Here is a 12,229-nt window from a genome sequence, read left to right on the forward strand (position 1 = left end):
CTGGTTTTCTAAATCATTTAGAAAACCAGTATCACTGGTTTTCTAAATGATACGTCAATAATGGCGTCACAACTTTTGTACGAAAATTATGTTTATAATAATAGGGTTTTCCCATTTTTTTTCTGGCAACGAAACAGGTGTTAAGATGTTAAAACACCAAACTGAAACCTTTTACAAGGAATCATGTCTGCATTAACCACAATGCTTGTGGTCAGAATGCAAAGAAAAAACGTACTCTGATAATATATGCATTGTCCTTGAAACTGATTGGTCCACACGATGTTCGACCAGAGGACGCCAAAAGGCGTACAGCTCAAAGACAATGCACTATCAGAGTAATGGGAGCTCGGGGTGAGCATCTACATCATGGGGCCTCCTTTGCCAGTACCAAAATATGATAATTGGATTTTCCCCTTTTTTTCTGGCAACAAAACAGGTGTTAAGATGTTAAAACATCAAACTGAAACCTTTTATATTGGTCATCTTCGTGATAGTTATTACGACCCCCTCATACATTAATGCTTTTGAGCTTCGTTGAAGTGTTAAAAGGTACGGTTGTATGTATTTTGAACTTATTTTGCGCTGTACATAAGCAACCGTGCTAATCCGAGGTACGAGAAACGCTTGTTGTAGACCTCGTCTGAATCAGAATCATGCTGGAGAAATCTGATGAGCTATGAATCCATTTTTCACAGAACTCCAACAAGTGCTGGTCAGAAAGTTACATCAAGCAACAATACATAAAACGATAGGAGTGCAATGTATAGGAAAGGAAATAAATCACTATAAATGAATACGTAAAATAGATAAAGTATGTAAGTTCAAATTGAATAATTACACCAATTCCCAATCTTTGGCAAGGCAGCAGAACAGCATCACGAACAGTCCCAGACCACACCAAGACAACAATAAAATTGCACATACAAAAATTAACAATTGATATGTTTGCAAATGCAGTTTCCCATAATTTAGTAGTAAACGCCATGCAAATGCACTGACATTTCTCAGATGTGTAGCAGAACACCTCGATGATTGAATGGAATAATCCAGCGTACACCCCAAAATAAAATTTCCTCGTGTGTCTATAGCTTGCCTATCAACGGTTTCTTGACAGTCAGTTTAAAATATGCTGGCCCGGCCCCAATGTTTCCAGTCATTTTTATGTTTCTGCGTTTTTTCCATTTACATCCGCTCGTTTCCATTGTCAACGCTGGAACAACCCGCCCACCTATGAGCTCATCCGCACTTTAATTACGAAATGAAACACAGTACACAAGCAGCGGCATTGTTGGGGAGAAAAAAAATAATGAATACAATAAATGTTTTTATTTTTGTTTTTATTGATGTATGTTATTTATTTTAACAAGAGAGCACGAGCGATGAGAAAGGGAATGGGGAATAGAAATTGCGCAGACGAAAGCCCAAGGCCTCGTTGCTCGCGGGGCAGGGGAAAGGGAGGGAGATGGGCTCGCTACCCTACTAACATAGCCACTACGTACGGGGGCATTGATTTTTTTTTTAAGGGGAAGGGAAGGCAGGGGGAAAAAACAAAGAGAGAAGGGGGGGGGGGCATAGTTTTAATATTTAGCCTCAGATGTGTGTTTGCACATCTGACGTTAGTTTTGGTGGTGATTCGATTAATGCTGTTAAGCTGACATGCAAAATCAATGCAACCAGTGCCGCTGTGATTGGGATTTTTCACTAAAGGTTAGGTTTTGACATGACAGAGCTCACAATGAAACTTGACACAGCCGTAGTCACCGCTGACCTGTGTTCTACGATGTGGAAAAAAGGGGCTGGGCCAATTCGACACAGCATTTAAATTGTGGGAGAAACAGGTTTTACGTTGGCAGTGGATGGTCAACTCAAGCATCTTTCCTGAATTATGCCATGTATCTCAGATGAGCAGCCTATGATGTTCATATTCCCAACAGGAACCCTGAGTAACCGTGGTTAATATCAGTGAAAGTGGACGTGTCATTCTGCTCCAACGAGCATTGGAGTCTTCTTTGGTTCTTTCGGTAAAGTCACGTCGTGAGAATGTTATTGTGTTATTGTATTTTATCAATTTATTATTTTATTCTCATTCTACGTGACTTTACCGAAAGAACCAAAGAAGATGAATCATTGCAGTCACGAAAGCTTTAAATCGAGCTGCTAATCTCCATTGGGGCAACACCTTTAAGGCATGGTGGGGGTCAAACTCTCCATTGGGTGAGCACTGTTGATTTTCCACAAAGTGGTACTAAATCTAACGATCCCATAATGATAAATAGCTTAGTAAAAACCCCCGTCCAAGATTCCACTCGCAACTTTTCGACTGTGAGTTGAGCAATCTAGCCACAGCACCACTTGCTCTTTGGTTCTTTCGGTAAAGTCACGTAGGTAGAAAAATAATAGATCACGACGTTTCGATCTATTATTTTCCTACCTACGTGACTTTACCGAAAGAACCAAAGAGTATGGATTCCCGCAGTCACGAAAGCCTCAAAACAGCATCATTTGGCCAGATATGTATGGAGTTCATTCTGTGTTTTTACTGCTTATGAATTTGGATCAACACGTGGTTATGCAATCGCCTGTTTCTATAAATGTAGTCACAGGGGCTATAATGTCAACTTTACCACAGATATTGACGTGTGGCTATGACTGATGAACTCCATGAAAGTATGCTAATTAAGCAGAAATGTCATTCAAGCAGAACATTCAGTATGCTTTCTAAGAAAAATCAAAGGCATGTAATACATAAACTATGTGAAATCAATATTTTAGACTGCAAATTATGTTTCCTGGACCACCATTGGCCGGAGTGTTTGAAATATAATTAGTAATGATACAAAATATAAATACAACTTCCTTCATGGTTAAAAAAAGCAAACACTGTCTTACATATCTGAACAGCTGTTGTTATCATTTTGGACACTTGCCCTGCGAGCAGATAAATAAGAAACATATCAAGACCATTGTCCAATAAATTATCTTGTGTATGTTAATCAAAAAGGCATTGTTGTTTGTAGCATTTGTGAGAACATGAATACTTGATTTCTAATACCACAATGGCACGTACTTGCAGTAAGCAAATTTAGATGAATTTGCCAAGGGCAAATTCTGGGTTTTGTTGCACATTGGCAACGTGAAAAAGCCTTTAATCTGGTGGTGATTATAGGTTGGTGCGTATCTCTTGTTGCATTTTGTGCAGATTTACCAACTGTTGTAACTTGATTGAATGTTTTCGGGGTTTTTGGGGGGGTGAATGGTTCGCACCCCGATTGTAATATTCTTTAAAATCTCGAGCCAGAATGGTGCAAAATGGCTGGCAATATGACAAAAAACATTCACACGAGTGGGGCTGTTTGTGCCAATGGTGGAGTCGCAGCTGTTGTAAACAGTTGAAACTAAAACTTGGACACTTTGGTTATGATTAGCATTTGCCAAAATTATGGGCCCTCCATAGTGTTGCAGTGGAGACTTCATATTTGGTTTGGAGAGGGCCGACATTGCAGCAGTGAACATTGGTAACAGTTACTGAGTCCTAGGATGAAACCCATCCACAGTGGTCCATCTCTGTATAACTGCTGCATGCCAGTTGGACACATTTCCTCAAATGTACGTTGATGGTGACCTAATACAAGAGGACCACAATGCACCTCTTCAGAAAGTGCACCTGGTGTTTGTAGAACGCAGAGAGCACGACGCATTTTATTTTATTGTTTGAAACTTAACTGTACGTTGTATATACAACCGAACCATGTGACAAATGTTTTTTGCCAAAGCGCTAAGTCTATTTGCGAACGTTCGAGCTTGTGTTGACATATCTACTTGTACTCTTTGGTTCTTTCGGTCAAGTCACGTAGATAGAAAATTAATAGATCACGTGACGCTTCGATCGCAACACGAGCAACCGTCATCAGGTGAGACAAACACAGCAAGAGCATCTGCTGACGTAGGAGCAAGTTCTCCTGCTGTGTTTGTTTCACGGTTGCTTGTGTTGCGATTGAAACGTCGCAATCTATTATTTTCTACCCACGTGACTTTACCGAAAGAACCAAAGAGTATGGATTCCTGCAGTCGCGAAAGCTTCAAATCAAGATTGTGTTTAAATTTTGATTTAAAGCTTTCGTGACTGCAGTAATTCATATTCTTAGCTCTTTCGGTAAAGTCACGTTGAAGGGAAACAATAAAACAATAAAATATATATAAAACAATAAAAAAATTCTCACGACGTTTGGACCATAACACAAACGGTCGTCATCAGGTGTGAAAAACCAACGGCAACATACCCGAGTCAGGAATCAAACCTAGGCCCTTCTTGCTGTGGGGCACAAGTGTTACTACTATCACCTTAATTTGCTCCAGATTTCTCAACAAAAATTGCTCTAAAATACAGGGTTAACGATATAAAATAATTCCACCTTTAAAACAAGCTTAGATTAAATATAGTTTTTTGTTGTTACTTGCAATTTAGCTTGCTCTGGCTTATGTGTTTGATATTAAGGTTTCATGCTGTCATGAGCTGTGTGGGAATTACACTATCTATTCATATTCTTTGTATATTCCTTGCCTGGCTGTCCTGGTAAATTGCTGGTTTTTAGCATGTGGATTAAACATGTTTTAAAATAATTACAATTTCCAAGCCATTTAGCATGAAGTATTGTGCATTTAAATTCAGGAATGGGTTTTCGGACAACATAAATACAGTATTCCCTCATTCACGAACTTGCTTTCTGCGATTTTGGCTGTTCGCGAATCGCATCTGGAACTCTGCACGACTGCTTCGAGAGAGAGAAAGAAAGTGATGAGACAAAGTGATGACAGAGCATGTGATGCGAGAAAGTGATGGTACACTTTAATATTCAATTTTATTGACCAATTTTATTTTAGTTTGAATGATAATTTTCATGTATTTAATAGCTTATTTACGTATTTTTTTAAGGTCATTCATTTAAAAGATACGTTTCCGTAGGCCAATATCATTATTCGCGAAATTTCAAATTCGCGAGCGTCTCGTGAATAACGAAGGATACTGTATTTTAATTACATTACAGAGTCAACAACAAAAAGTGACGGGTGCATTTTACAACCTGGTCACGTGTTTTGTTCGCTATGCTAGCACTGAAATTGCGTGCATGTAAACGTACATGTTAGCTTATCAGCTTTAATCACCTTGTGATTGAAAGCAGGCTACTTAATGTTGCCAGTTAACCGATGCAACAATACCAGTTATACAAACATTACATTGATATTTGGTTTGACTAAGCAGAAAACGAGAGAAAAAAAGGATGTGAAATAGAGAAACATTCCTCGAGATGCAAATGTCGCCTGATTTTCTGAAGTTCTAAGTATTTGCGCACAGGTGTGTGTTTGTGTTCTTCCGTTACGTTGTCAGTCGGTCCATCTGCGTGAACCTGATGAGTAAATAGCAGTGCGTGTCTGTGTGTTGAAGGCGCGATGGCAGCGGTAGTGTAGCCGTTAGCGTGCTGCGCTACGAACCTGGTGACCCGAATTAATTTCCTGCTCGTGGCCATCACCAGCGACGATTATCTGAACCGGTCCTGGGCCTCCCCTAGGTCGACTCGGCGTCAAGTGAGTAGGTGCTCGCTAACAGCACTTGCCCCAACAGTCTGTTAAGGCTATACGGGGGGGATCTTTGTCTTTGTCTTTCAGGTTATCTTCCCGTTCCACTGGCAGTGCCCGTACGTCCCACTGTGCCCGCTCGCGCTGGCCACCGTGCTGAACGCGCCGTTCCCCTTCATCGTGGGGGTCGACTCGCGCTACTTCGAGCTGTACGACCCCCCGCTGGACATCGTCAGCGTTGACCTCGACACCAACACCATATTCCAGTGCGCGACACACTTTCTCTACACCTTAAAATAATAACAAACATAAAAACGCAACACACATTTTATTTGTGATTAGTTTGTTGTCCTTGCCGCCGCACTTAAAAATGGTCCGCAAACTGGAAGTATCTCAGCAACACTAATTGGATACTCCAGGGGAATACAACAGACCTAAGAACACTGTCTGGAATGCTTTTCGGCCGTCTGAAACGCTCTTCCTTCCGATATTAGGAAGCCACTGGAGCTTCCTAAGTTGAAAACTAATTTATTTAGAACTGCTTTTTTGATCTTTGGTTCTTTCGGTAAAGTCACGTAGGTAGAAAATTAATAGATGACGACGTTTCGATCGCAACACAAGCGACCGTTTTCAGGTGAGAGAAAGCTTCTGAAACAAGGTCTGCTGTGATGTTTCCATCTTTCCTGCGATTTTAGCTGTCTCTCTGAGTTGCATTATTCGGTTGGATGTCTTTGTATTGACGGTCGCTTGTGTTGCGATCGAAACGTCGTGATATATTAATTTTCTGCCCACGTGACTTTACCGAAAGAACCAAAGATCATGGATTCCTGCAGTCACGAATGCTTCAAATCAAGATTGAACTGCTTTTTTGTTTAGTTTGTTGTCCTTCCCCCACACCTCCGATTTGCACGGTTGGCTACGTACGGTGTGAAAGAAGTTCAACATCATAACACTGTGGCCTTCGAAGGAAAAGTATGTACGGGTTTCCCTCGCTTTACGCGGTAGTAGATGTTTTCCAGAAAAAATGGCGCGCAAAGCGAAAGCGCTTGTAACAGCCGAGTAGCGCGTACGGTGCACACAGCAATGTTTTCCCACGTGCAACTGCGTCGCCGCATGTGAGTGAATTCAAAATAGGTTTGCCACATATACGTCAAATCGCATGGAGCTGAACCCGCATAAAGAGAGGGAATCCTGTAATAGGTGATGATTCAGGCAATGACCCTTTATAGCACATAAATAGAGACGCCAGACAGATAAAGTGGCTCGGAGTTAGACTGCACTTGACACCATGGGGCCTGATGAACATTATATTTAGAACGTGTTTGCAAATGAACATTGTTTTTAAATTGGCATATGATTAGTTACCTATTAGTAGCTATTGAGTAACAGACACACCCTTCAGTAATCAAAAATGCTAAACTAAATGAACTAATTTGTGTTCAAAGTAAAATGATTAAATGTTGCCGGCACACGTTATTTTTGGTTAAATGTTACTTATTAGTAAGCCCATGCTAATGCAGTACGTTTGAAGAAGGAGAAATGAAGCTTGTGATGGTGCCTTGCTTTTTGTGACATGTGTGTGTGTGTTAATGGAGGGTGTTGGCTTGGTTAGCACACTGAACAACAAAAATGCTTCTGATGCACATGGCCTATAGGTCTGCTCTAGTTTATTAAGGACTAAAATCATTCCGCGAGGAAAACCATTCGAGAAAATCGGAAAAATCACGAACCTCCCTCCTGGAAGCTGTGGCGCGCAACACCCTCCCAGCCCTTGCAGCAACAGAACATCTTAGCCATGAAGTCGAGGGCAGGGAGCGGAGTTTGAGGCCAGATCGTCCCCGTTTCTATTGAACCCGGCTTGAAGAATGCGCGTGGTGGGGGGGACGGACTCTCAATGCATCACTCCATGGACAATCATCATCAGGTAGTCGCTGCCCCGTGGGATTCATATTGACGATAAGTTCACTCGGCGCGCGTAACGGACCTCCGACTTTTTGTCCGGGGAATATCTGTGCCCCCTTTTCATTGCTCGTACTGCTATTTACCGGGCTCTTGTTAAAACGCAAAAATGACCAAAACGGGTTTTTTTAAGCTTTTCACCATATTCGTGGTTGTGAAGCGAGGTGTTCAGGCATGACAACGGACTCTGTTGCAACACTTTGTGATCTATGCTGGTTAGAATATTTCCTTGCGAACAGGTCATTTTGATGTCTGCAATCAATCCATGCAAATTACGCAATTTATTTTCAGGTGCATCATAATATTTTCTATGAAAAAAATTTGGTTATCTGTAATGAGATTTGTCCTAGTAATTTGCTGATATTGGTTGCAATGGCTTGGGAAGAGCATTTCTTAAAGACAGTTTTTTTTAAAAAGGCCATGTGCCCCATGCATCGGCTCGGAATTTAAGCGCTGCTGCGTCTGGGTGCCATGGCCAGGAGACTCTCGTCATTAGTATGTTCGACTCTCGTCATTAGTATGTTCGTCTCTCGTCATGAGTGTGTTAATCTCTCGTCATTAGTATGTTCGTCTCTCGTCATTAGTATGTTCGTCTCTCGTCATGAGTGTGTTAATCTCTCGTCATTAGTATGTTCGTCTCTCGTCATTAGTGTGTTCGTCTCTCGTCATGAGTGTGTTCGTCTCTCGTCATTAGTATGTTCGTCTCTCGTCATTAGTATGTTCGTCTCTCGTCATGAGTGTGTTCGTCTCTCGTCATTAGTGTGTTCGTCTCTCGTCATGAGTGTGTTCGTCTCTCGTCATTAGTATGTTCGTCTCTCGTCATGAGTGTGTTCGTCTCTCGTCATTAGTGTGTTCGTCTCTCGTCATTAGTGTGTTCGTCTCTCGTCATGAGTGTGTTCGTCTCTCGTCATGAGTGTGTTTGTCTCTCGTCATTAGTGTGTTCGTCTCTCGTCATTAGTGTGTTCGTCTCTCGTCATTAGTGTGTTCGACTCTCGTCATTATTGTGTTCGTCTCTCGTCATTAGTGTGTTCGTCTCTCGTCATTAGTGTGTTTGTCTCTCGTCATGAGTGTGTTCGTCTCTCGTCATGAGTGTGTTCGTCTCTCGTCATGAGTATGTTCGTCTCTCGTCATTAGTATGTTCGTCTCTCGTCATGAGTGTGTTCGTCTCTCGTCATTAGTATGTTCGTCTCTCGTCATTAGTGTGTTCGTCTCTCGTCATTAGTATGTTCGTCTCTCGTCATTAGTGTGTTCGTCTCTCGTCATTAGTGTGTTTGTCTCTCGTCATTAGTGTGTTCGTCTCTCGTCATTAGTATGTTCGTCTCTCGTCATTAGTATGTTCGTCTCTCGTCATTAGTGTGTTCGTCTCTCGTCATTAGTGTGTTCGTCTCTCGTCATGAGTTTGTTCGACACGAGCAGTGGAAATGGTAAATGTATTACTCCAGCGCCAGCGGCACATGCATCCACTCTGTCATGTGACACATTTATAGCTTTTATTTATTCCACGTGTTGTTTTTTGCTCTTGGGCGATATGGGGATCGTAAGGGAACATTTACAATTAGGATACGCACCTTGCTCGCCTCTTTGCTTTTTTTCTCAATGATTGCTGCACTTAAAATTCATAGCAGAGTGCACTGCCTTGGACCGTAGAGTGTTGTACAGTGTTGGAGTCACTTTACAATGTCACGGCTTCATCCATGGGGAGGATGTTCATGGTTGCAAGTTTTTCACATTTGTCATCCATTATCTATTACCATTTCGCATCTACAGATAATTTTACGAATGGAAAAGAGCATGATGAATACGAGGGTGTTCCACTGTGGTGGGTTTCAATTTTATTGTCTTACTACAGGAATAGAAAGTGTTCATTTTTCCGTACCTGTGCTTTCATTTTCGTCAACTTAAACCCGCGTGGGTAAATAACTTTATTGTGGTTTTAATTCACTTAAATATATTTTAATTGTAACAAATTAGCACACTAGCCTAGACTATAGTGTCAATAATCTTTCTTACAGGAAAGACGTGGAATCGTAGCATTTGTACTTGGAATTTATTATATAAGATTTAAAGCCTAGCAACACAAAGTAGCATGGAAAGATATTTGCTTAAAATAACTCATGAGAGACGAAACGAGAAGTACATGGATTAGAGGACAAACAATAGTTCACAAAATCAGTCATATCCGTTGTTAAGTAAAGCTCGTGGTTGTCTTGAGTGCATAACAACCAGAAGGAATTACATTTGATGGGTAGGACTAGCAGTAGAATTGCAGCCAAGATAAGTAATATAAAGGAAAGGATGACTAATGTGGACATGAAATAATAAATTGCTGGTACTATGTAGGAAAGGATGGCTTGTAACTGCGCTCGATCATCGTGGCAACAACATGAAGAAATGTTTATCCAACAGTAGATTGAAAATGGTTGACCAATTAGCAAAGACCAGTTAAAAATAAACATCAGAATAATGCAAACCAATATTGTTTAGCTTTAAACTAAACCTATTTTATTTACCCGATAAAGCCCACTGAGCTATTATCTCGTCATCACAGGTGACCTGGCCACACATGATCGGCTCATAAAAGTGGATTTAAAATGTATGGAAATCTACAAGAGGAGCCAAATAGCCTAGCTGCATGTTTTTAATTGTGGAGGCCAAAACCGAGGGACCCAGAGCAAACTCCACTCGACTATGGGGAGAACATGTAATCTTCATATATACCGGAGTCAGGGTTGGGATCGAAACCACACTACCTATGTACCAGGCGAGGGAAATAAGATCTCGCCCACCGTGGCACCCCAGCATTAGGATATGCCAATTATTGAATGAATGTTGTTCCTGATCTGCCTTCATTAGTTGCTCTAAGTTGGGGGTGGGGAACCTATTCCTTACCGATGGCCCAAATATAATTTTCAAACACCTTTGGTTGGCCACACATTGATGCTGAACTTTGACCACACCTCGACTGTATACACTCACTGCTCAAAATACTTGAAAGACAACAGGTTCTGTAATTATAAACGCAATATGTACGTTGAACTTCATTCGCATCGTGCGTAGACAACCGTGCAAATCGGATGTGTGGGGGAAGGACGACAAACTAAACAAAAAAAGCAGTTCTAAAGAAAATTCGTTTTCAACTTAGGAAGCTCCAGTGGCTTCCTAATATCGGAAGGAAGAGCGTTTCAGCCGGCCGCAAAGCATTCCAGACAGTGTTCTTAGGTCTGTTGTATTCCCCTGGAGCATCCGATTAGTGTCGCTGAGATACTTCCAGTTTGCGGACCATTTTTAAGTGGTAGCTCCTGTGTAGCAGCGAGCTGCATGAAGTTAAGTGGCGCGCTTTGAGATTGCTTCTGCGGCTGTCTGCAAAGCTCTTCCGATATTAGGAAACCACTGGAACTGTGTACTTTTATATCTAGTATGAAAATAATTTGTTTTGAATTGCTTTTTGTGTTTCCACCAACCATGAGTTTCTCTCCCCTTCCCTAGTGATGCAGATTCTGATGTGTGTTCCAGTAGCATTCTTTCAAAATTGTTTTGGTTTATTGCTCGTACTTATATTGAACCTGATTTTTTAGCCTTCATACGTTTTTTATTTTATCATATCCTGTAACTCATTTCCATTGGAGCAACATGCCAACGTGTATATCATCTGCTATAACATATGGATCAGAAGCATTGACTTTGAGAAGGAGACTAGAACAAGAGTTGGAAAGTTTGCAACAAAGCATGGGGAGATGCACTTTGGGAATTACTCCGATTAGCATGGTTGGCTACGTACGATGCAAAATAAGTTCAACAATAAACATACTCGAAGAGACAGAATAAAAAAAGCATGTGGATCAGAAAAAAACGTCAAACTCAGCCATCGTACTGGCTGCTAAAAAAAGTAAGTGTGCTTGGGCAAGACACACGCCCGATGGATAAGACTGGTGATAGAAATATTAGCCAAAGGGGAGAACATGCCGAAGAAGAAGACGTCTGTAGAGATGAGTACGGTTGGCTACGTACGGTGTGAAAGAAGTTCAACATACATACACAGGTGAAGTATCGGAATCTGCTCATGTACAGGAATGAGACGGATTGTGGCTTCTTCGTTTGACTGCGAGGGATGGTGTCGCCATGAAGAGGCGTCCATCCAGTAGTGGGTAGATGTTGGCTGACGATGATGGGGGATGTGTGGCTATTACTCTTTCATACAGGAATGAGGAGAAGAAGGGCACAAGCTGGAAGGCCTTGCCAAAGAAGCCCTGTAAGATCCTGCAGGCCGGGCTGACTCGTCTCTACCAGGAGCTACAGAGTGAGTCCCAACCAACCACTGTATCAGTTTACGACATGCTTTTCATTAAAAGTTGAACTGTAGTTCATAAATTAAATTTCTCATTAATATACAATACTCCAATTTACATGTCGTTTCGCAAATACGTCGTCACTTTATTAATGCCACGACTTGACATACGCTCGCCCCAAACCCACACTTACGTCGCTGACAGCATCATCCATCCTTTCTCATGTCCATCGCCTGATTCTTTGCCTCTACCCACCCTGTAAATTGCTTTGATTTACGTTGTTTAGATATTTGTCGCACCTTTCAGCACCACAACCCCAACGCAAACCAGGGTATTACTGTGCCTGACTTTTCCTTGTTCAATATGCTGTCGCGACACAATGCTGCCAAAAATCCCACAGATATCTCTTT

General features: G+C 41.5%; 1 protein-coding gene across 4 annotated transcripts in view; it reads left to right on the top strand.

The window, feature by feature from the left end:
* LOC116956544 (C-myc promoter-binding protein-like) overlaps positions 1-12,229 on the top strand; it is a 133,219-nt gene that overhangs the window by 69,548 nt on the left and 51,442 nt on the right. For all 4 annotated transcript variants that reach the window (XM_076065699.1, XM_076065689.1, XM_076065681.1 and 1 more), the window contains exons 10-11: positions 5,665-5,840; positions 11,733-11,830. In XM_076065699.1, the coding sequence (XP_075921814.1) occupies positions 5,665-5,840; positions 11,733-11,830 (274 nt within the window). The remainder of the gene's footprint in view (positions 1-5,664; positions 5,841-11,732; positions 11,831-12,229) is intronic.

This window comes from Petromyzon marinus, chromosome 1 (genome assembly GCF_048934315.1).
Source record: "Petromyzon marinus isolate PM22_M1 ecotype Great Lakes invasive population chromosome 1, UKy_Petmar_22M1.pri1.0, whole genome shotgun sequence".
Lineage (NCBI taxonomy): Eukaryota > Metazoa > Chordata > Hyperoartia > Petromyzontiformes > Petromyzontidae > Petromyzon > Petromyzon marinus.